This window comes from Myzus persicae, unplaced genomic scaffold (assembly GCF_001856785.1).
Source record: "Myzus persicae strain clone G006 unplaced genomic scaffold, MPER_G0061.0, whole genome shotgun sequence".
Lineage (NCBI taxonomy): Eukaryota > Metazoa > Arthropoda > Insecta > Hemiptera > Aphididae > Myzus > Myzus persicae.
This window is the reverse complement of record NW_019104085.1, coordinates 36,107-62,909: the sequence shown is the minus strand read 5'-3', so window position 1 is coordinate 62,909 and position 26,803 is coordinate 36,107. Positions and strand designations below refer to the sequence as shown.

The window sequence follows — 26,803 nt, the reverse complement described above, 5'->3', positions numbered from 1 at the left end:
TCTATTCAAATAATTTGTCAATTGTATATATTATTGACCGTCGTCGATCACTTATGTATACGTCCTTGAACTACAGTAGTATAATTACTGGGTGATAACGTAATGTACATATGATGTGCGTATAGATTATAAGATTAAGGTTTCGATCTATATTTTGATAAAGTTCTAACAGATTTTAGATTTAGAGAGGAACAAAAATTGGCTTAATATCGTTCATGATTCTGTTTGTTGGGAAGTCTCTAATTTCAACAATAAACAGTGATAATTTTATGGTGAATCAATCTTGCTTAGATGATTATTTAAAATGCGATGACTATCATTGATTTAATATATTTAAGTTCCCGGTATAATTTCAGTTTGTATTTTTGATTTTGTGATTTGTGTTTATTGTAGTACAGATAATGCAATTTTAATTGAAATCGGAAATTTATATGTAAGTGTACAATGTACATAATGTTTATTGTGTATCTACAACTATCTGTTGAACGAACATTTTTCCATCCCAAACAGTTTACACACATCGTGTCGTTGAAAATCACACGAATAACACGATGTACCCGATAAATAGGAGTCATGATGCATGTGTATCATATTGTATTTTACTGGACCGAACAAATTTATACCAATAGTAATAATTTTACTAGGAGTTGTAACTGTTCATATAATATACATTTTGATAAACGTCGCATAACAAGCGTGTACAATACACCCAAACCACAAAAACTCGATACTGTTGAATTAATATAACACGGATAATGATTAAAAAAGCAACGATTTTTGTTACAAATCTAATTATACTTAATCGTTTGTAATTGTATTTTTTTCAAAAGAAACTCAGCTATACTTTATTTTTTCTTTAAGAGTATTAAATTTGTTATAAAAAGTATAGACGTTGTTTATTGGTTTCCAACCTGCGGGATGGTACGTACTATATTAATTAAATTTATTATATTATATACAATTTATCACTATATTTCTTAAAACAATGTATTGCAGTGTATACAATATTTACATATTTACAAGCATAAACATATTAATTATAAAATACATTGTTTAATGCAAAATACTTTGAAAATGTTCATAGGTACGGCTCATCTAAAAACTGTAATAAACATGCACGCAAGACATCAGGTATTTGACAAGATATTAATTATATTTTATCGATTATACTTATCCACCTATATTAAAAAGGCGCTAAAAGATAGGCATAAAATTACCATAAGATCCGTGAATGCTTCGTTCAAAAATCACCTTGTTTATTTGTACTTATCGAGATTGCGTCAGTGAAATATATAGCAAAGCCTCGACAAAACAGATAAAAACTGTCTGCATATAGTAAAAAGAATGAATACGTTTATCGGCTGCCCAACGTGGGATTAGACATGAAATATATGCGGTTGAATAAACATTTCTTTATTCCTTTTTATTTTTTTTTTTAACCTCCCTGAAGATATAAATCGGTCTCTTTTTTATGTATAGGTACTAAAAAAAACACACGCATATATATATATTATATATATACAACCCAACAATAGGTACCAAAAAAGTCATAAATTGTGGTTTAATTGTTCTAAGAACCGGGGCTGGTGAGAAACAAAACAAAACAAAAAAATAAATTGTTGTTTTTTATACAACTGGCAGAAATAAAGTACCTACATTTATAATACATATAATTTTCATTCAACGTAAAGTGTTGTCGTATTGACCTAGGTTATACACAATTACAAACGATTATATCTCTGTGAATCGAGAGGAACTTCTTTCCGCGAGTTATTTCGAGGGGCCTTTACGACTATACACAAGGTATACAATATAAGCCAATGGCTCGCCGACCCTTTTGAACGGACGCCAATATCACCGATCAATGGGGGCTCGGAATATTTTTAAATCGTAGCCATTTAAGTGCCGCGCTGGGTAAACGTCCGTGCCGAGTCGATACAAGAATATTCAAATTTCGAATAGGATACTATTTATACGTCTATGCGAGATCCTTGAGACGTAAAAGGTATAAAAACAAAACGTTTTAAGACAATATATAGCACATGGAATATATATTCACATTCCACGTATATACAGATGACTTCTTCTAAACTTTTCCTGAAAAACTAATAATTCAAAACGCGACATTACCATGTATAGGTATTCAAAAACAGTCTTGCACATACAACTTACAAAGTATATTTTTAGCCCCGTGACTTATATTTTGGATAAAACTTAAAAAAACGTCATACAAAATGCAAATCTCGCCGTTTTATAAAGTACGTGTCAACGACCAGTCACATAAGTCAAAATCATCAAAGGAATTATGAATATAATATGCTAATATATGGCAAAAAGTATACCTATATAGATGTTCATTTGAAACTAGGTACATAAATATTAATTTAAAAAAAAAAACTTTTCATACATTTCAAAGTCCTTAGTAGATATTCAAATTTAAAATTCAAAGGATTTTGAATGTCCATATATATGTTAGAATTTTGTAATCCTATATTAAGTTAAACAAGAAAAGCACATTATAAAATAAACAATAATATTATCATAAAGGCTGCAGGTTTTAAAAATTAAGCATTTGGATTTTTTAATTAAATTATCTAATTTTATTTTATGGTCATATTATAAGACATAATAATTTGTGATAATTAAAGAACAAACTAATAAATAAATTAGTAGTTACTTAAGAATAAACTAATGAAAAAATAAAAAGTAATATTTAAGAACATTACACAGTCACTTGGTTTGATTAAGTATTTTCAAGAAAGTAGATGTAAGAAAAATTAAAAATTAAAGAATTTAATGCAGCATAAATTAAGTTGCCGAAAACTTAACATTGTAATATTAACTATTTGAAGAAACAAAATATGCTCTACTAATATACTTACTTCATTTTAAGCATAATTGTTAGTCGTCTGTGAATTCTAAGGGTTAGGCTTAGGAATCATGGTACAGACGTACAGTATACATCAAAAAAAAAAAATCTTCATGAATAAAATATTAATGTACATAATATTATGTTCCTTTGATAACATAATACATATATGATATTAAATTATTAGTATCATAATATTTGTGCATAATTTTAAACATACGTGAACGCTCGCATAGGTACTTGTCCGATTAAATAATGTAAAAACTTTTAGAGTGATATGTATTTAATATTTTAATTAAAGTTTATATAATACTAAAATTTATATTTGCTAGTTTGGAAAGAACTTCGATTTAATCATATCATACTATTATAATTATATTATCGCATAATCGTTTTCAAAATGTCAAAACGAGACAGATGCCTACGACGTAAATAGAACCTGGGGGGTGTTAAACAATTAGACACACGGATTAACACGTCGTTAATAGCCAAACAATTTCACACGTACGTGGGTCCGTACTACAGAGGATTTAATTATTCATCAGAGGAAAACTAGAGGCGTCAGATCTACTCGTTATAGAAGGAACAGGAATGCCTGCAATGCCTCATTAAACCCACACCTTTTCACATTATTTGATTTCTTGAAGACAATGCGTACAAAAATGAATGAATCGTGAATCGACGAGTTATTATTTCTATCTCCGTCGGTTATTTTCATTACATATTATATAAGTTATTATTCATATTGTTACCTATCAACTTAGGTCAATCATATCATTACAAGAACAAGAACAAAAAATGTATTTAAAAGACAATAATACAATATAGGTACACGATTTTTTTTGAAACGTTATCTATAGAAGATTCGTGTCTTACATAATATTGTACATTCGTTTAAGTAACCTTGGTACTTGGTAGTCAAATATAATACGATGATAATAATACGTTGTTATTACAATAATTATTTGATAATGTATTGTAAAATATCTATCGAGTGGTCAATAGAGACTATTACAGGTAGCCGGTAACACATAAATCTACTTGACGTAGAAAAAAATCAATAATTGGTGGGGAGGAGATCATAATATTCAGAATAATATCGGGTATACTTTTTGGGGTGAATTTTTTTTGCCGTTAAAGCGTATTATATAATAATCGCATTCTGATAATTACATTTTTAAATTTCTAACAAAGCTACAATACATTATAATTAATTAACGTGTTTGTAATTTAAATTAACACCTACTTCCGGATCGTCAAGCACCAAACTGCACAATTCTCAAAGAATTTAAGAATCTATGTGAATAAAATGAAAATAATGAAATCGAAAACACAACAAATGTGACTAAATACTATGTTGATTTAAATATGTATACATCAAATTGTTACCTAAATTATTTTTTTAAATCAAAAAAAATTGTTCCTTAATACCTTTACTTACTATGTTTTTTTTTAAAAACATGTTATAGAGAAAAATCGACTTGCTTGGCTTAGAATCCGAGGTCGTTTACTACCGGCTTTTTACAATGAGACGGTCACATTTAAAATCAATTTTATTGTATTCAAAACGAAAACTGCTTCCTAGCATTTTACATTATACATAATACTACACATAATATTGTACCGGACGAGTAACTTATATTTCTTGTTTGATATTTCGTAAGACGATAAGATTTGTCTAAAAACATGTACCTATTTATTATAATATTTATGTATTGTAGGTACACGTATATACTATTAGTGGCGTAAAGATATTTTCAATGGGAGGGGTTGTATAAAAAATTATATGTCTATTATGTAATAGTGTAATACTTATTATTATGTCTATATATCAAAATATTTTAAAAATTGTATTCTCCTATAGATAATATAGTAAAAAATACTAAGAGGGGGTTGTAACCCTACACCCAACCCCCGCATGTACGCCACTACAGTATACTATTATTATTATAGTAGTATACCAACTGCAATATCGGTCGGGGATTGTTGATTGTTGGTCAGCCTAATTTTGCAGTATAGGATACTGTAGAAACCAAATACAAAACCAAATTAAATAAAAAAAAAAAAAATAGCAATAATTTAATTTATATGTACCTTACTCTTCGACACAGACGTTTGTCTTGGGTACTACCAACTGGTAGTAGAAGTTTAAATTGTGTTTAAGTATAGCGGAAGAATAAAATAATAACAAATCTCAGCGATGTTTGTTATCGATGTAGTTAGATATATTATTATTATATAATGTACATCGATTAGAATTTAGATTGTTAGGTTTCGGCGGTACTGGTTGTAGTGGTTCTGATTACGGTTGGGAAGACGATGACGACGCGACCTCCACTATAGATAAGTGTACCAACAATATTATAGGATTTAGTTATTCAAGGCGCCTAAAGCCCAACCGTGTCAAAATCGATAAAATAACTTACGATAATAATGCATTTATGCATGTTATAATAATAATATTATTATTGCATTATAAACCGCACGGACTGGCACGTGCATACAGAGTGATCGAATAAAAACATATCATACATCTTCGTATTGGTTCGTGAGGCCGGGGTCATAGCAGGGCGACTTAGGCAGTGCAGATATACCGGCTAGTCTCTCCGAGAAATAATAATTAAAACAACAGGCGTTCAACATTGTAATATATAACAATATTAACGCTCTTTGTACACCGAATAAGTATACCTACGTGTATATTTTAATAATAATTTTAAAATGAGTAAAATGTTACCGTCGTAGGGCTCGCGAGCGGCAGGTATTGTAAAAATAAATTTTACCCCAATATTAATTAATATCTATTTCGTTGCAAAAATGCAGAGCTGGTATGTGTAAAATGATATGTGTCTCCTCGTAGCCGCCGCCGCCGCCGCCGCCGCCGCCGGTCTCACGAGTTTTGTATACGTACGCACAAACTACACCGTCGCAGTAGTCGTCGTCATACTCGAACACTCACACATACGCGCGGCCGATTCAACATCACGCCATATCACATGACCCGTTGCTGACCAATCAGCGACCACGTGCGTAGCGCCGCCGTCACCGTTGCCGGTTTTGGGTCGTCGTTCGCCGTCGCCGCAGCCGCGCGTCGCATTGTTGACGTTACAACAATAATAATATTTAAACATAATGGTATAATAACAATAATAATATAATAGGTACACCGCAATAATAACCAATAATAATAATAATTATAACAATACAAGATGATGATAAAACACACCTGCCCGCGGCGGCGCTCGCGAACGGTAATCGGTCGGATACGTATCGTCGTCGTCATAATATACTAGATTTAACTACAGGTAATGCATACTTTAATGTTATTATTATTATTATTATTATTGCGGTTTTCGCCGCACGTCGGCAACCGGAGCTTTCAGAAAATTAAGAAATATTATGTACCCAACCTATAACCTGCGAAAACCGAAAATCCGCAAGTACATCGTCCATACCCCTGCCAACAATCTACATTCTATACCTAGGCATGGAGATCGGTTTACACGAGGTTTCGAGACTAAACTTTCAACGGACCGGGGTTGTTTTCGTTCGAATATCGTTGGCAGAGATGCACCCGCAGTCATACGATAACCTACGGTAAGGCCAAGTATAACTTCGACTATTATTATTATTCGTTCGATGATTGTGTTTACCATCAGTTGATTCTGATTACGACTAGCCGGTTGTGCCTGCAGGATACAGATGATACCTAGTCGTTTTTCAATCGGTAAATGGTCGACTATAATAGCATAATAATGATAATTTTCAAATCCCTTTTCTAGCTGTTTTCTAGTGACGTGACGTCATTTGAGGGGGGCAAGACGGGCATTTGCCGCTGTCTGATTTTAAGAACAGCCAAATTGTTGGTAAACTGAGGTAACCGGCGGTATCGGTACCATAATCAATTAGCTTTTTCACGTCTCTTTTGTTAAGCATAAAAATGAGGCTATTTTAAAAAATTAATTATAAAAAATATAGGTGTGTAAGATGGGAACTATACGATAAAAATATAAGTTATTGTGAGCTGATTATGTGGTATGGTCAAAACTTTTGCCCTCTTTCTAATAACAACTGAAATGACGCCGCTGGCTGTTACTACAATAATTATTGGCGTCGTATTAAAAGTTAAAACGTAGGTATTTACTTTAATACTATATTATATTATAGTAATAGTACATACATATTTATCTTGGGTATGTATACAACTGAAGTAAACAAGTCGTGCGTAACAAGACTTCCAACAACACTTGACAGCTGCAGTAGGCAATGTAGACCGTTTTGGCTGTCATTATATAACCTGCAGGCCAGTTTCCCCTGCCCGTTAGAAAGTAATACAGAAAATTGCACGTACGAAATTAATGTGGAATGTGCATAATTATCAAAATTAAGCGCAACCCAGTAATATACACACTTTGGATACGAGAAAGCAATAACGATATAGTCATAAACGTAAATAAAGTGTGGCAGTAGGTTATAGGGATACAATGCGTGTGCCTGCAGTATTTATTAGTTTTTTAATCGTCCAGTTTAACGATTTGGCCTGTGAACTTGAGCTTATATCATAATGTTGTTTTAATACCATTTATAATTTTTCAAAAAAAACCTCAAACTACCTCACACAGAAGGTCAAATGTCTTTCCGATTAACAATAATTTTATATGGTTTTGCGTCAGTATTTACCTGTTTTGCACATGTCAGGCTGCTCGTCAGTGTTATCACCGCAATCGTCATCCCCATCGCACGTCCACGCTAGTGGTACACATTTCCCATTGCCGCAAGTGTGTTGCCTCAGTGTACATTCGACATGGGGTATTGGCCGTCTGGTGGTGGTCGAAACCAATGGCTTGTCTGTGGAAACTGTAATCAAACAATATTTTAATAATAATTTAATGTAGTGCGTTGTGATGTAGGTAATAATATTTTTCAAAACGCGATTGGGGTTAAAGTTGAAATCAATTTGAACGCAAGTCGAAGTATATTCGTAAATCGTCTGAGTATTTCTGCATTCGTGATTCGCTTTTTGGTTATTACGACATCGGTATTGACACACGTGGATACTATAAATGCGACATAGGGATTGATAGTTTTGGTTTTTAAGTATAATAATATTTTTTATATTATATTATTGTCAATATTGAGAAAAGAGAACGAATTTTTGAAATAGATAGGTATTTCTGAGTTACAGTTGTTTCTGAAATGAATTCATTTAGATAGCTAAAGCTAAAAATGTATAAAGTAAAACCATACAAATAATCGAATACATTATATTATACATACACATAAACATTATTTATTTTATGTTCTATATGGACTATTATAGAGTAGATACTCATTTTATGACGTTGGCAATTTACATTTGGTATGATTCTTGCAATTTTACACTAAACATAAAAATAATTCTATAAATCATATAATATATATTATGAATAAGTCCTCTGTCTATGAATTGGCCACTTGTATACGTTTATTAGAGTAGAAAGGTGTTGTAATTTATAATTTTAAATCGATGATGCGTCATCGTAATCAAATTATGACTCTTCAACCTTAAGTTGCTTATTAATGCGAATACTACTTACATAGACATATTAAAAGAGAGATTAAGAAAAAAAATCATCAAAAAACTACATTATAGAACTAAAAAAAACCAATGATTTCAATGCTATTATAAAACTAAAATCACTACTAGAAACTAGAAAGACAGTTTATTATACATCAGCTATTTGTTTTTATAAGAATTATTTTTCAGCATGATGACTATCGATAAACTTGTATTCTAGCTGATGAAAATAAAATACATAGTAATTTGTATGGAAATTATAATATTCCTGGTTTAATTATAATTAATTAATAAGACATAAATTACATTTTTTAAATTGAAAATTAATAATTAAACATTGGACTTTGGGCTTACATGCTTTTAATATGCCTCCAACTAAAATATTCATTACAGATCAGCGATCACGATGCCAATCACCACATCTTAATTCGATTTAAAATCTCAAAATAAATCTTCTTAACGACAAACGGTACAAGAAATGCTGTTAATCGACGCGTGTGTAAATTGATTTAGGTATATTTTTTATTCACTATATGGTATTTATAGCGAAATAATTTTATTAAATATTTCGAATGGAGAATTTAATAAAAGTAAGTTTTTATGCGAAATTTCATAAAAAACGGTGATGTAGATTTATTGTCTACTCTTAAATTAAAAATTTAAAAAGCTCCGAATCAATATAGTTATTTATTATTAAAATAGGCAAAAACATGTAGAGAAATTCTAGCTGGAATAAATGACATTATAGAGGTAAATAAATCCTCATAGTTGCAGTTTAGGAATAATATGTAAGGTTATTACTAATGTAATGGTAAAATGCTAAAAATGATAAAAATCACAGGAAGAGTAAAATGTGAGTTCATTTAATGATTTTAAACGAGTAAATGCTATCATTTACAATTCATGTGACGCAATCATAATTTGTGCAAAAATTATGCAAATGAAACAGACCAATGTAATTATAGGTAGGTAGTAGGTACAGACTACACAATAAGTGTATACGCATTCAAGGGATAAAAGTAAAACAATATCAACTGATACCTGATATCTACGAAAGTTTAAAATGTATGGTACGTCAAAAACAATACAAATATAAAATTAAACTTTAAGTTGGATGCATATTTTAACGTGCTTGTATAAAATAAATCATTTTAAGGCATCAGTAAATATGATATTAATTTTATTCATTAGTTATTTGCAAACACAATATGTATTATGTACAATATCAGAGTTATATAACTAACATCGAACTGTAAAAACAATTATTTATTCATTCCCGATTTCCATCACAATAAAATAATTAAAAAAAGAAATTTAAATTATATTTTAAAAAAAGTAAGTATAATATGATAGACGATCCTTATTTCTTTTAGTACGAATAATAATAAATGATACGCTTTTAATAAGCATTTCTGTATTAACTAATTTAAATTACAAAATATTATAATACGATTATAGTCTATAGGTGATAAGGAGGAAAATTAAATTATATTTATCTTGTTTTTCAAAATTTAATTCACTTTTCTGATAGAAAACTAAGGGTTTTTAGTCGTTTTACGATTGAATCGAAAATTCTACATAATATACCTAAATAAACCGAAATTTAGTTCAATTACATAAAAGTGTCATAGCAGAGTTTCTAAATGGATAAATAATGAACAAAATATTTAATGAATAAAACATGTTTTAAATATGTACTAAACATATTTTACTTAACATACTATTATTTAATTTTGATAATGGAAAATAGGTTTTTAAAAACATTTTTAAATTTTAATATTTATCTATGTTTAATATTAGTGTACCTATTTAATATATAGCTCGATGTCCACTGTTAATAAGAATATTAATTTAATTGTGTTTTTAAATCGTCTGCGTTTATACCTAGCTTTCTTATACGAGTAGTCAGTAGGTACATATAACTTGTTAAGTATTTAAGTAGATTCATGGCTTATTAACATTATAAAATGTCTAAGTATACAATTAAATATTAATAAATAAATAATATGTAACCATCTATCATAATACTATTAATAAAAATAAATGGTAATAGATTATGTTATACCATATTATTTTCATATTTATCAAACAATAAGTTATGAAATATAAATGTATATTGTATAGCTGAAAGTGTTATTGTATTTTGATGTTCAATTAATGTACATTTAATATGAAAATACTATTCATACAAATAAAATAATTCCTTGTTTGATTTTTGTTTTGGATTTTTAAAGAAGAAAGAGGAAGCTAGAAAAATTCAAAAAGCATAATAAGTATATTTTGAGGTTAAAGAATGTGAAATCTAACAAATTGTAACTGAAATGTAAAATACCCTTTCTTTGGTTAGCTATTAATAATATTATAGAATATTTCTTTTTGTATTTACATGTTACAGCAATGATTATAATAATTTGATAATAGAAAATCTATCTTGAAATTTTATTCTAGATATAATTTTTATCAAATAAATGCATGGTTTGACAAACGGTCGCTGTTAGTTGGTTACATTTTTGTTCTACCATGTCTTGTTTTGTATCAGTTGAAAATGTGCCAATAGAAAAATGTCGTCTACTTTTGTCAGCAGAATCGTAACTGCAACTCAACTAATTGAATGATTTGGCGACGAAAGTAATTTTTTCTTATTCAATGACTCATTTGGCTCACGCTAAATCGATTTTATCTTTACTGCCATTTGTTATTAAATGCTTTAAGTGTGTTACATACATTGAGCTTACTTTTTATTTATTTAAACATTTATATCCATTGTTAAACAATAAGTCTAATTTTATTTTACTTCCACGTTCTACACTAACTTTAAACTGTCGTACTAATGTAGGAACACTGCAGTTGTATACAAATTACAATGCATGTTTTATTTAGAGTGAGTACATTTAGCATTAAATTACCAAATCATGCTTAGCCAAAATGCAACATTGTTAAAATTGGCCAATAATAACTGAAGCAAAAAAATAAATATTACGATGTTCTTGTATTTATATTCAATGTCCTCGGTTGAATTAATCATATTTTGCATAGGTTAATTATAAACGATAACATTCATTATACGGGACAAAATAATTGTAAATACTCACAATAATAAAACATACGAAAAAATATAAACAGGTAGATAAACCAGTTCAAATGATTACGCAAGGTCGATCAAACCGAGTTTATACTTTATTGTATTGAAGGACGCCTTACGTCACTTTAACCAATGTATCAGGTGAAGTACCTACATATCTATCAATGAATTATATCATAACTGTACAGTACACAGAACCCATCACATTGTTTCAATTTTCAATTATTAATCAACAATGAGTATGTAATGTCGGTGCTAGATATTTTGTAGACAACGTACTCCTACAATATCAATAAAATAGAAAAATCACAGGTGTGCTATAAAATAATAAATATTATATAGCATTAAAACTTTTTCGTTGTACCTATACATGCTGTTTCATGGGATTAAAAAAGACCGATGGGGGATTTTATAAATCATAATCCATCAAAAATACAATTTTGACAAATCGGACACATACCGATTAAACCTACTATATCGAGCTTCACTGCAGCACGTCAGTACTACCTATACTATACTCTTTTTTGAAAATTAATTATTATACTCAGGAAGGGGCATTAATTACACATTTTGAACTACGTGACTCAGTTTGTCGGATGAGATATACCATCGTATGTTTATTTATTTAATGATAGCATTATTTCATAAACGATGGGCGCAATGTTAAAACGGATCATTGGAAATTATCTCATTAGAGTAGTTACTATTTATAGTGCCAATATAAAGTTATCACACATTTGAGTTAAAAATAATTCATTTCATAATGTTTGAAGCAATTCAGCTTATCAATAAAATTGTTTCATAACAAATTATAATATTATATCATAGAAATACTGAAAAGCGGCAATATCTAAAACAAAATATTGCATATTATGTGTAGTAGAAAAGCAGATATTATGTGGTGTTTAAACCAAAATAAATACAAAGATATAATAAAAGAGTTTATGAGAGTTTTTAATACTAACCGCGAAAAAGGTTTTACCAACAAAGAAAAAGAGAGAGTAAAAAAAAATGAAAAATGTTCATTTTCAATTGTTTTTCTTTCCCTTTTTGCCCACTAGTGTGAGCCGAGGTTTGAGTATCACTTCAACGTAATTTGGTGACAGCAATTCCCGAGTGTCCTCCAATACTACAATACAGAATACTATGTCATTGTGTTCAACTACCCCTGACAGTTATTTTGATCGTACAATTATGCTAATCAACATGCGAGAAATCATACCCTTTGTGGTCAAGACATACGAATATTTCCTTTTTTGTTTTATTATTATTATATTTTACAGAGTTATCAATAATGGAAAACAATAATAACTGTTCCGTTAAAGTGTTGTTAAAGAAAAAAATGTGAATATAGAAAAAGTTATTTTTGACACTGCTTAGTTGCCGGCGATTTACAGGAAAGATATATACCAAATGCTTCAAAAAGAACGATTTCAGGACTAAGCTGAAGTTTGAATCTATAATTCAGGAGTACAATTAGGGACAATTGACGGCGTGTTACTATAACAACCTCGACAACAGCGTGGTATTAAAATATTATTATATTTTTTATTATATTTATAAGTCATATAATTTTTTCCAAACACCTAGTCTAAATTCTAAATTTTGATTTTAACATGGACGAATCTGATACAAGTGTACAGACCAATTATAGTTCAGAAATATTTACAATAGATCACAGTAATCAAGAAATAGCAGAATATGGAAACGGCATGTTTCTAAAACTAAGAGATCGTGATATTAGTGCTACTGCTAATATTATTGGTAAAAAGTCTTCTAAATGTGACTATATAAAATATTTGTCATAATTGATGTCTGACTGTGTTTCCGTTAATTTGGTTTTGAATAATAAATTACAATTTTTGTTCATTAAATATTTATTATATTATATTATTTTTAAGATACAATTTCACATTAAACAGACAGAGTATAATATTAGCTTAAGTACCTTCTAGTTTGTTTAAACAATTTATTTTTAATCGACAGATTCAACTGGAGCTACTGACCAGACTACTGACCAAGAAGACGGTATCGCAGTACCTATAACAATAGATCTGAGCTTTAATGATATTACAGACTGTGCTTGTCTTCAAAAACTGTTGAAAGCATCAGAAATGAATATACCAACAAATACATACATTCAAGTGATTGATTTTCTTTCATACATAAAAAAAGTGTTAAACACTCAATTTATTATTAGGAATTAAACCTAAGTAACAACAGCATAAGAGGTGAATGCGTCCACAACATAATTTCTTTTTTAGACACTAACGATAGACTGCAAAAATTAAATTTGTCTGGAAATTTTTTGAATAAAGAAACTGGTTAGACACACATTATGCAATAATAATAATATATATACTTAATATTATGATTATTAATTATATAAGCATTTTTCATTTTCTTAAAGCCTTGTCAGCTCTTACGAAAGCTATAGGAGATTCAAACGAAACCTTACAAGTGTTAAGTTTGGATTGGAATGGAATATCTGGTGAAGTTTGCGCAAACATATTTAGAAACCTTATGATTAAATCGAAAAGTTTAAAAAAATTGGATCTTAGTTGGAATAAGTGAATATTGAAATGTATAACACAGTTATAACAATCACTTTGATTAATACGAGTTACATTTTATTTATTAAAAAATTAGATAAAAAATGGCAATTAAAATTATTTTGTAGTTTCAGTGATGTTGGTAAAATATTAGGTCAAGGAATAAATCTTACAACCAGATTAGAGCATTTGGATCTAAGCAACAATCCGCTTACAAATGAAGATATTGTTGATATATTGAGTGGTATAGTGAATCCCACTTCATTAAGGAGTTTGGGTATAAGCCATGTATTTGTCGATGAACAAGTTGAAACAGTAATTAAATCAAAATAAATGCATGTTATTCGTAATAAGTTTTAAAAAAAGTATTTTGCTTACTGTAGGCAATATCAAAAGCTCAATCACGAGTACCAAATATTAGTGTTAAAGTGGCCATTTATACGGACATGAAATCTGATCCGGTTTTCGATAAAAAAACATTGTATTTACAAAGAATTCACTTTTTGGGGGTTACTAAACCAAAAAAAAAAAAGCGAAAATTTGATATTGGGTAAGTTTTTCATGACATTCACTAAAAATATAAAATTTATGTGTATATCAATCAAATCACTTACCATTTTACAACATTGATTCAACTTAATAATTAGTACAATTCAGTATAAATTGTTAGTTATAACTTGTAAGTTATAATACATTTTTGATAATTAACGTATTCTCAATGATAATAACCATTATCTTTTAATGTTTTTATATTTTCATAGTAAGCGTATAATCTAGTTGTACTGAATTATTTATAATTTAAGTATGAATTTCGAAACTAAAGAGTAAAATTCAATTGTATTCAAGTTAATTTTATTCATTTATTTTTATTATAGTCACGTGTTGCTAAAAATGAAAAACGATGGAAATTTAGAGCCTATGAAATTCAGCTTGTTTATTTCAACGTTTGCAAATTTAAAAGTTAAAGGAGTTATTATGGAACTAATCGAGGGTTTGGCTAATCAATTTAGAAATGCAGATAAAACAATTAATGTAGCTCTAATGTTGGACAAATACTTAGATCTATATCCAGACACTACATTATAGTTACTGATCCTCATTATTCGACATCAATTATTTAATGACAAGAATAACAAAAATGATGAAAAATAAATAATTACTTTACATAGTTATACATTTCCTTACCAAAATAATATTTATAAGTTAAGTATCTTATGTTCGGATGTATATTTTCCTTAAATTAAGTTAGGTTTTTAGGATTTAATTTTAGCTTACATTAAATAAAACAAAATACAAATTTATAAATTTAACTATAGATCCATGTATTTAACCTGTCAAGACAATATTGGATATTTTTATTTACGTTTATACATAAACATTTACGGAATTTCGGTAAAATGCAAATTTTTGTTTGAAAAAAACTTTACTTTTTATTCCATGTAGGTACCCCTTTAGGCACAAGTAGTTTGAAAATATTGCTTTAAATAAATAACATCTAATGCATTTGATTGAATGTAATAAAGAAAAACAATTGTCGTTTTATGTGTTCAACTAGAAGTCCATTAAATAATTTAGAAGAATTTTTTTAATAGATACATTTTTAAGTTCATTTCTATAGGTAGGTGCCTATAATATATATATATATTACATAAAAATATTCGAAATATCAGTTATAAAATTATACAATGATAGTGAACTATTTATATTTAAAGGTTACTATTATCGGATTATCCCAATACGTCTTTTCTAATCTAGTCATGATTAATTATTGCAATTCTGTATTTAACAGGAAGAAACTGTCAGTAACCATAACGATTTTTAGGTTATCACAAGATTTGATAAGACTATTGACGTAATGGTATTACAAGGTATTTGCAATGAAATACAATAAGCAAAAAATATGAATGCATTATTATTTATTACATTGAGTTTGGCGTGTATCTACATATATTATATTTTTATTGTATAGCAATATATTTATCTAAATGAAATAGGCTTATGCGATGTGGAGTGAATTAGTTTGAATAATATAACACTGTTTAACAATAAAATAGTAACAATATAAAAAAAAAAATACAAACACTTCAAGGATGTTAAAATTATAATAAAAGAAAGATATTTACGATGGAATAGACTAAGTCGAAGTTTTAGTGTCAATTTCTTGATCAATGTTCATAAAATTAGAAAAGTATACTATTAGGTATATATTGTTTGTAAATATAATCAAATAAATAATACATTAATAAAGAGAAAATTACATTTGATTAATAAAAAAATAAAAATCAATCAAAATTAAAATAAATTGAATAAAACATTTTACGAGCGGTAATCTTGTAAACAATGACGGTGTCGGTGGGACGTTTAACACTATGAAATTGGTTAAGCTACATAGTAGTGTAACTTTTGACAGAGTGAGGAAAAATCCTCGCCTTCGTAGAAGGGACTAGACAGTGTAATTTAATTAAAACCATCTCTTCCGACCATTAATCGTACGCAAGCTGTGGCGATGGAGGCGGCTTCCTGGAGAATAAAAATATTTTGGCGGGATAAAAATTGGATTAAGGAAGAAGGGAGGGGGCGATGAATCATTTCTCGGAGAAACTTGCGAGAAACGGCAGCGACGACGAATAACTGTTCGAAATGTCAGGACGAATTAATCATCTCTCGAGACGCAATTTCATCCCCAAGACCGACCGTATTTTATAAACGTAAATCCTATGATAACATGCAGTAAAACGACAATAAACAGAGGAAAAATATTGTGAAGGGGACATTAAGCATAATTTTCGTCCTAAGCACATTGGAGCAAATCATATAATTTAGCCACTAAACATTAAGGTTTGTGAAATTTCATGAAATTCGATTTGGCTGAGGTCTTTTTCTGGTACATCATTATGCATTTATTGTAATATTTAGTTTAACGAGCAATCAATTTCAATCAACGATATACTATATAAGTATCTATCGACTATTTCCAAATGTATATTTTAAACGAAGCGAAAACCCAGTTTGTTTTTAAGCGGTGTGATACTATATATTGAGTGTGTGTATAGTAGTCTTCTAAGTATAACTGTTTGGACAGCAGACTGCGCAAATGGTATAATTTTTTTTGTGTATGGTAATTTGAGACAAAAACTAAAATAGTTTTTGAGTAAAATGTAATAAGTTTTATTTTGATATCGGCAATTGCATTATTCATTCAATATAATATAATATTATCTATCCGGTAATTTAATGAGAACTTCTTAATTTAACTTATTTATTTTTAACATATTTATCTGTAGGTACTACAAACTAGAAGGTGCAGTAGCGGGTCAAACCACGCATTACAGTTAAAAAAAAAATAAGTTAAAAATAACTAAATATTCAAAGTCGATGTTTGTTATGTTTATAATATTATGTTACGAAAAATAAAGTTATTGCATCAATAATTTTTTTAGTAAGGTTTTTCGTTAAAATGATGTTGATACTAATGTAATATAATATAATAGTATTGCAAATTTTATAATTTTTAAAATAAAATAACGTAATTGATTGGTTGAAAGTTGGATAGGTATCTAATTTACTGAACACCTTACATTGGGCATATTTTAACCTAATAACTTATATTTTTTAAATCCTTCAAATTGCAAAGATTATGCCTCACTACACACATCACTCGTATAGTCTCTGTTTCATAATCAAGATCACTAATTTAGAGTAGAAATAAATATAAAATATAATTACTTACACAAAAAGTACATGACTAAATCATATTGTTAATTAGTAAGCAGTAATTTTTTCGCTAATGTAGTGCGATCGACTGACTGAAGGTTCCGACCTCGATGTAATAATAATAATAATGAATTCTAAAAAAGTATCGGAAAATGAACTTGGCGATAACGGGTGAGAATCAAGCAAAGACTTACTTTTGGTGAAAAACCGAAACCTCCACCTGACCCATGTATAATATGAAATCGATATGAACAACAACATTTATCATGCCGATAGTATTTGCTCATCAGTTAAGTAATCGTTATTCAATCATATCATTAATTTACAGTGCCCGACGATAATATTTAATTATGATAATTATATTTTTTGTTGGACACAATTCTCATAAGTGGCATGCGTGTTTTGGTGGCAAAGCGATTTGTAAGTGCCCAAAATATTGCTGTGATGATAGTAATCTGTCTAATTGACTATTAACACGCGCGTGTAAAATAACGATTTTCCTGTCGCGTTTCATATAATTATTGTTACGGCCCATCGATCACTTAAATTACAAGCCACAAAGTTCTGCAGATTTGATAGCAGCTGATTCAATACATTTATGTCGGATACTATTTTAAGTTAGCAGTCTGCGAAATTACTGTGCTTTTTAAAAAAGGAGCCGAAAAAAGTATTCACTTATTATCCTTCAGATCTGAAGAAATATTAGATAGCTGATTGATAACGAGATGCGATACTACATTGTGCAGCCGTTCGTTTTAAAAAGATTTCCATATGTTCGCGACATATTTGTTTAGACTCGAGTACACGTCATGTTTTTTATGTTATATGTTCAGTGTATATTTTTCATTCTAATATATGTGTTTGGTTTGCCTCGGTTTGCACCTATACATATTTCAAGTTTGGAACATTGAGTTTGAGGATAGTAATTTTGATACCTATCTAATTTGATACAGCGATACACGTTATAGTTGATTGGCAGGTAAGTACATTCAAATAAATGATACATTAAAAAAAAAATTCTATGCATGTATTAATATTTGTACAAGGACTTCAACATAGGTGTGGGTAAAATTTTGAATATTAAATTTTATCTGTACCTCCTACAACTATATTAATATAATATTAAGGTATAAAATATATATACTTGCATCATTTGTAAACTCCTAAAATTATAAAAATTCTTATTATACCAACATGCGTTTGATGTATCAAGTACCTTATGCCCAATAGAATTAAATGCACACATTCTACTATAATATTAAAGATTCAAAATTGCGAAATAAACATTGCAATAATAATAAGTAAACAGCTCCATAAAAGCACAATACAGTAGTAAAAATAAAAAATGATTTTGATGATTTTGTCATTTTATACATATTTATTGGCTACCTAATGTTTTCAATCATAATTATTAGTAAATACAGTTAAACAAATTGATAATACAAATATACAATGTTTTATTATACATAGGTAATTTAAAATTACTATGTTACATTGAAGGATAACAACTTTGGAGATACTAGCGAATCCGATGTTTAAGCTTCCTTGATTTTGTATTAAGTGGGGCAAAAAAATTACTTAATGAATTTTCTGACATAGGTACCTACATAGTGACATGGTTATAATTTTTGAATTTTACCCCAAACATTACACTTAGTGTATTTTAATTTTTAAGAGTACGTGTCTTCTTAGCAATATGTTTATACATTTTATACAGGATGCATTTATTAAAAATGTTTTTTATATTTGCATAATATAATATTATTAGGTTGTGTATTGAAAATTATTTTTTAGAACGAAAATGTATTATTATACCTCATTTTATTTAGGTACAGAATTATTATATTAATCATTGGATGCTAATAAGTAAACAGATCACTATAATAGTCTTTATTAGATACAGTATTATATTAAACTATGATCAATATATATCATGTTCTCATTTAAGTTAGTGTTTATAATATGATTGTTACTATCAATGGCTCTTAACTATAGTTTATGTAGGTACCTTTATTAAACTATAATTGTATTTAATTAAAATACATACACACTAACAGAAAATTAACCATGATCATAGTTGGACACTATTGTATAGCTTTAAAACAATTATGGACGATACTTCCAATAGAAAACGTAGAAACATAAACCACAATACTAAACACTGAGGCTTTAATTCGTTTTTAAACAACTATTCTTCAAATTAATTGTACTATTTTTATTTATAAACTGTTGAAAACGTATTAAAAATAAAAACGAAAAATGTAATGTAGAATTTGGCAATGATCATTTAAAATATTATTTATGACCATGAATTATATAGCAGGTAATTATAATGTTATAATAATGTAAACTATCATTATATTTTTTTGACTCGATTACAATACATTAATTCCAACACAGAATAATATTAGAATTCTTAATGATATCCAACTCCCATTCATGTTGTGCTAGAAACAATCAATATAGGAAGTTCTATTTTAATATTTTAAGTTTTCTGTTGTGACATGTATGACAAATATTTTTAGTGACCTGCGTTTTTTTGGCACTTAACAGAGATGCGTAATTTCTTATCAGATTTAGTGATAATATGGTTACAAACAACACAAAAATAGACGGATAAACAAATATGGGGCCATAGCGTATGAGAAATAACAGGCGATTACAAAAAAAAAAAAAAAATGAAGACCAATTTTTATTAATTTACCGATCGGATTTTTTTATGTCCATTTTCAAAGGATTCCATCGAGATTGTTCTGTAATTTGAATAAATACGATTTTCCACGTTTATTAGCCATATATTTTCTATTCGTATTACGATGAAAGTATCAAAACTAATATAAGAAATGCCATAAATCGGTTAAACATTTAATGTACGGAAACTTTAAGTGATAATTTTATAATGCAATATAACTATTATTATTGATTATTTTATTACATGTTAACGAAATAATTAAAAAATCAAGGTAAATTGAAAAAAACAAAATTTTGATTTTACCAAATAAATTTACTAATATATAAATATAATATTAATTTTTCATGCGCCACAAAAATTAATATATTATTTTTCATAAAAGTTTATTCATTATTTATTATACACTTGCAATGTTGAGATAATAATATTAAATATAACTGTATAAGAAGTTATATAAATTATGTTGAAATGTTTATATACAATTAATATTTTATGTTATGTACTTATGTATCAGTATAATAATATGATTAAAATAGACTAATATCATCATATTATGTTAAACTGAATATTATATAAAACAAAAAAACATTGATGTTTTTGTTTATCATTTCTTCCGATACCATCGAGTTGTTATGTTTAAATTAAATAGACTATATTTTTTTTTCATCCGAGTCGTAAGTTTGAACGTAAAGGCGAATACTATTAATATTATAATGCACTCCTAGTTAATTGCTCATAGTACAGGCTATATGTGGTTTACACGAAAACAAAAGACGGGCGTCAATGGAGTTCATCCTACCCGTTTTAAACACGTGTCCCCATAAAAATGTTTTTCAAAATTTTTAAAGAAAACCAGCAGACTCAAAACAAAATCCACCAAATAAGTAATCGGATTTTCCGCGCGTGAACATGGAAAAGTTCAACGTACATTGCGAAAGTTTTAACCGCATTAAAATGTAATTCACCAAAAGCTGCGAGTAGTCAACGGTGGCGGCAATCTTTTTCCCGAGGGCAGGAAGCAAACGACATTCGACGACACCTTCACCGATTTAATCAAAGGTTTTTCCTTCGGAATTCGATTTTATCTCGGTTGATTGTTTGGAAAAAAAGCCTTACGGAAAATACCGAAATTGCCAAAAAGTCATTAAAGATTCTACTTTATATTTAAATATATATTATAGGCATTAGAAATATTTTGTTTTTTATCTTTCTATATGTATAAACTATATATATAAACCTACATAGGTTGGTTTTTTGTTTTAAAAATATTGTGTTTGACTTAATGACCTATATACGTCATATTATTTACTAAATAAGAATTATTATAAACTTGAATGGACTATAATAAACGCATAAACTATTTAGTACGCACATAGTACATTTTAATACATATATCTTATCTGTATATAATACTATTTTATATAATACCTGTCTATGACTTAACATTATACAACCAACGTGCCTAGTAAATTAATCAAAAGTAATTTATACTATATAAATCAGCCTAGTTTTATCTGCTAATACGTATTAGGTATGTTTTTATTCTATCCATTCTAGTTTTTAACAAAATAGTGAACATTTTTGTGTGATTAACCCAAAAGAAGATAATAACGAAAATATAACCAAACACGGGTCATTCATCAAATCACAATATAAGCGGATGAAGTAGACGAGTTATTTCATAGGTATATAATATATGTATATAATACATAGTCTTTACATACTGCATAGACATTTTTTTTATATTAGTGACGTTAATATTTTTGTGCTTGTAATATAAGTAACCATTCTAAATTGGTATTAATCATTCTTTTATTTTCAGCTAAAACACACTTAGCTCTGTGGATGATGACAAACTACTTATGAAACTTCATTAGTGAACGATATTAATATTTGTATAATATATACTTTTAAATATTTTCCAACTAAAAACCAGATAGTCTAGCACCACACATCGAGAGCATAATATTATTTGAGTATTTTATCTTAGAGGATCTGGGTGGGCCTTGTTCAAACTTCGATTAGAAAGGTATAATTTTTCAACCCAATCCATCAAAACAGTCCCTTAACTACTAAGAATAATTCATTTTAAATTATTTCTTGTGGGATTTTCTGAAGTATCCATACATGGATTTAATTGGAATAATATCATCATAATAATTAATTATTTTAGTACATTTTTTTCAATCGTTTTCAACGTGTATAATGTGGCGATCGACATTGGTCAACATAAATCATCGTGCTTGAAACCAAGTGATTTCTCAACCAAATATGTTCGGTGTTGATCGATGTGTTGATAGAGTCGAGTTATAAATTGTAAAGGTTGTGTGTTTTATTAAATGCTCACATTAAAATTTAAAAATAAATCCAAGGTCAATAGCAAGATCCAACAATTTTTTTTGTAGAACGTCATGTCAACACCCCAAAAACTTTTTTTCGTCATACAACATAGAATATGACGATATTTATTACAAGTACCGTTACAGGTAGGATGTTTAAATTCAGCTCATAATATAATCCACCCTACTTCGTCTATTGATTTTTTCAGTTCTAAATTGTATAGTAAATTTCTTTAATTCCATCATAATTTCCTAATTTCTTTTCGCTTTTTTTTTTTAAATGATGACTCATTAATGTATCTTTCTATAACTAATTCCCGGTCTCTTGATAATTCTTCATATTATGAAAATAAAAAAATGTAATAAACTTTCCAAAACTATTAATTACAATATTAAATAATTTACCTATCAATTAATTTGTAGTATTTTTTATTGAATGGAAACTGTTCTTAATCGGTATATTTATATTAATAATATTATAATATATTAACAATATGGTAATATTGAATTGCTGATCAGTAATATTATTAATAAAATCTACAATAAAATAAAATATTTTTCAATTAAAATAACTCAGCTCAAAGTAAACAACAAACATGGTTTTAATTTTTTGAAAACTCATCATTAAATTAATGGTTTCGGTAATGTCTTAAGCATATCAGAAAAAAATAAATAACTTCAACCTCTTTTATTTTCAATATTATAAAATATTATACCATCGTCAAGATTTTGATTTCGTATGATAGACAGACGGTTTATTCACAGGTGCATTTAAACGTACATATTATTCTTACTCCCTCCGGGGACACGCTCAAATATTATTAAAACAGCTATAGTTAACGTTAGATTTCGTTTGGTACATGTCAAAATAAAACATTTGGTATAGTCAAAAGTGTCAAAATATCACATTGTCGTACTAAAACACTTTGTTAAATATATGGGTAGTATTAAAGTATCAAATGTTCATATATTATATAATATGCATTTTACATAGAATAATTGTTTTTATTATTCTTTGAAACTTGAATTAAAACATTATAACCAACGTCCATTCAGTAAAATACATGTTTGATCAAATTTCGACGATTAACATTTTTTTTTATCAACAATAGAGTCATAAGTATTATTAAATAAAAAAATTGTGTCAACGAATCACTTACATTTATACATATAAATATTTTGTGAATTTCAAAACATTAAATTAAAAATCGAGGAAATTTGAAAGTTATCATTATTCTTTATGGGAATATTTTAGAATACTGTTGTGGTATAAAAGCAATTATTTTGAATCCTTGTTGGCATTCTTGGTTTTTAATATAATTTAATATTAAAATCTACTATAGCTAAGTTTAATACGTGATAAGGCGTACACATTGAATCATTTTATAAAGTATTAAACTCTTTGCACGTATATACGAGTAGTTGGAAAATTCAAAAATATTTTTCCAACTGTGTATCTTTCTCGGTATCCAAATCCATGGTTTTTTGCGCTTGGATATAATAACAGACATAGATTTAAAAATGAAAATTGAAAACTGTATAAACGGAATTTGAATATTATGTAAACGGAACAGGGCATACCTGAACACAGGCTAAGTGTGTGTATATAGAATAATAAAAATGCTCGCCACCTTAATTCGATATTTAATATTCTCCCCCCTCCCACGAAAAAAATTAAATATCACGAAAAACACACTAAAGATTCTGAAATAGATATTTCGACTGGGTGGACAATAGACGGAAGGTTGAAGAAAGAAACTGTACATTAATTATTGATGTACTTCCCAAGCGATTTTTTCCTCACCGCGTCGATATTGCAGCCGAAAGTATATGAGGTTGAGGAAGTTGTCGGGTTAAGACGGTGATTGATGAAGTACTTACCGATGATCTGTGCTGTGCAGGGTGTGTGTATATTATAGAGGTATATATTACGATATAAGAAGAGAACAAAATAAATAGGTGTTCGCATATACCTGGGTCACGGTTAATGGTAAATGTGTCAAAACTCCCCGATTCCTCGGTATGTCACCCCCTTTAGCCAACCTCATGACAAAAACATTTCGACCATTCTGATTACAATATAAAACATATATATATATTATGTGTATTTTATTTATATACCTAAAGATACGATACTCGATAATAGACAAACTTTTCAAGCTACATATCCTGGTATATATCTTACTATTGGAAATCGACCATATATACAGAAAGGATATTATTATCATGCATATTATAATATTATATTATATTTGATGAATCGATGTATGTTAAGGCATGTTAAGCAAAATAATATTATGGAATTTCATAAATACCTAGTCATAAGTAAAGTGAGTGGGGACGCGAGTCCTCTGTCATATGCTGAACTAATACTATTTATATTTGTCATTGGTATAGTTGAGGCTCGGTAAATAATTAGCTCAGTGTTTATATGAACAATCATCCAAAGAAAGTATGATAGCATATCATATATTTTTTATCCGACAAAAAAAAGTTCAACATATTTGCTAATTGCGCATATTATATATACATAGTTTATATATATGATAATATGACTTAAATAATCGGTCAATATGGCGATATATTCTCAAACATATTTTTTCATGAATATTCTAGAACTATTCGAAAATATACATGTGCTATGGATTAGGTACATATGATCCATATGATACCCTAATAACAATTTCCCAATTAAACTCCAAGAAACAGTAGGTACACATATACGTTCCTATACATATATGCATTTAACTTTATATTTAACAACATTTTGATAAACTTATTTATTTAGGACTGTTTAAACTTATTGAAGTTCTACTGAAAGTGCTTTTAAATAATCAATACTTTATGAGGAACCTACTAATGTTATACAATTATTGTTGTAATATTTCTAATGCATAATATCTATTGAATTACATTTTCCCAAATTTATACCTAATGGCTATAAAATAATGAATATTACAAACTCGGTACCGAGTAATGAGTGATGAGTAATTGCATACGAGATTATAATTTAATTAAAGCTAAAAAGGCATGATAAATACGAAATCACTCTCTAAGTACTACAATATCTAAGTACCTGTTGTAGTTATTTATTTAATAGAGAACAGACTTTATAATGTCGCATCTTAAGGTTCAAACATAATATTATAAATTAATATTGAAAAAAACTATGGCCAAATAAGAGGTTAATATAACAGTACCATATAGACCATAAGCCGAGAACATTTATACCTATTTTAAAATTATTTTACTACCCAATGAAAAATATTTGGCACTTTATTAGTCCGTTACGAATTGTTAAAAATGTATAGATAGGCGTATGTTGGTGCCTAAGCGATGCGTACTAAAAAAAAGAATTAATTAATCGGATAAGGTATTTCAGAGAATTTTGTTTGAACAACTTAATACATTTCAGCAGTGATTTTCACTTCAACGCATTATTATTATACTTCGATGAGATGTAACGAGTGTGCTGTAAGTAATTTTTCGAGACGCTTTTCGGCATACCCGCGCCAATTCATCACCCGCTGATGTGACTATCTGAGGCGGTAGAGGATAAAATTTGAATTCCGCGTATGTAGTCGAGAGGCGTTAATCTAACCTCTCCTCGTATATAATATAATAATATATCGTGTGCATATATGATACTTGTGGTGTGTATATACCTGCGTAGTATATATAATATATTATAGGGAACCATCAATTTCACCCACGCCGCACACGCCAAATCCCGAGTTCCGCTGTTTTGCTCCATTAGACAGCCATCGGGTGTTTTGCCTAACCCACCGCTCCCGTAATCAGCGGAATTACACCGTCTTACGTTTTCCGAGTTTTATCAAAATGCATATAAATGTAAGAAGTTTATATTCAGGAGTAAATAATATGGCTAATAAGGAATAGACCGTAAACATTTATTAAAACAGCATAGGTACCCTTATTGGATATAAAAATTACGATATCTACACACGATTCTTTTTATTTACTTTTACTAGGTACTA

At 28.6% G+C, this 26,803-nt stretch overlaps 2 protein-coding genes across 5 annotated transcripts in view; one reads left to right on the top strand and one right to left on the bottom strand.

Moving 5' to 3' along the window:
• LOC111038515 (low-density lipoprotein receptor-like) overlaps nucleotides 1-26,803 on the bottom strand; it is an 85,562-nt gene that overhangs the window by 57,228 nt on the left and 1,531 nt on the right. For all 3 annotated transcript variants that reach the window (XM_022321650.1, XM_022321652.1, XM_022321651.1), the window contains exon 2: nucleotides 7,550-7,726. In XM_022321650.1, coding sequence (XP_022177342.1) covers nucleotides 7,550-7,726 — 177 coding nt within the window. The remainder of the gene's footprint in view (nucleotides 1-7,549; nucleotides 7,727-26,803) is intronic.
• On the top strand, nucleotides 3,018-15,688 carry LOC111038519 (leucine-rich repeat-containing protein 74A-like). 2 transcript variants are annotated; one of them, XM_022321656.1, is made up of 7 exons: nucleotides 13,058-13,272; nucleotides 13,495-13,652; nucleotides 13,709-13,832; nucleotides 13,919-14,078; nucleotides 14,189-14,375; nucleotides 14,444-14,610; nucleotides 14,936-15,688. In XM_022321656.1, exons 1-7 carry the CDS (start codon nucleotides 13,125-13,127, stop codon nucleotides 15,144-15,146), a joined length of 1,155 nt encoding a protein of 384 aa, XP_022177348.1. In that variant the 5' UTR covers nucleotides 13,058-13,124; the 3' UTR covers nucleotides 15,147-15,688. The 2 variants fall into 2 exon arrangements, 1 of the variants encoding a protein (XP_022177348.1); XR_002604991.1 differs by lacking the exons at nucleotides 13,058-13,272; nucleotides 13,919-14,078; nucleotides 14,189-14,375; nucleotides 14,444-14,610; nucleotides 14,936-15,688 and adding exons at nucleotides 3,018-6,466; nucleotides 12,792-13,033 and having other exon boundaries at nucleotides 13,495-13,828.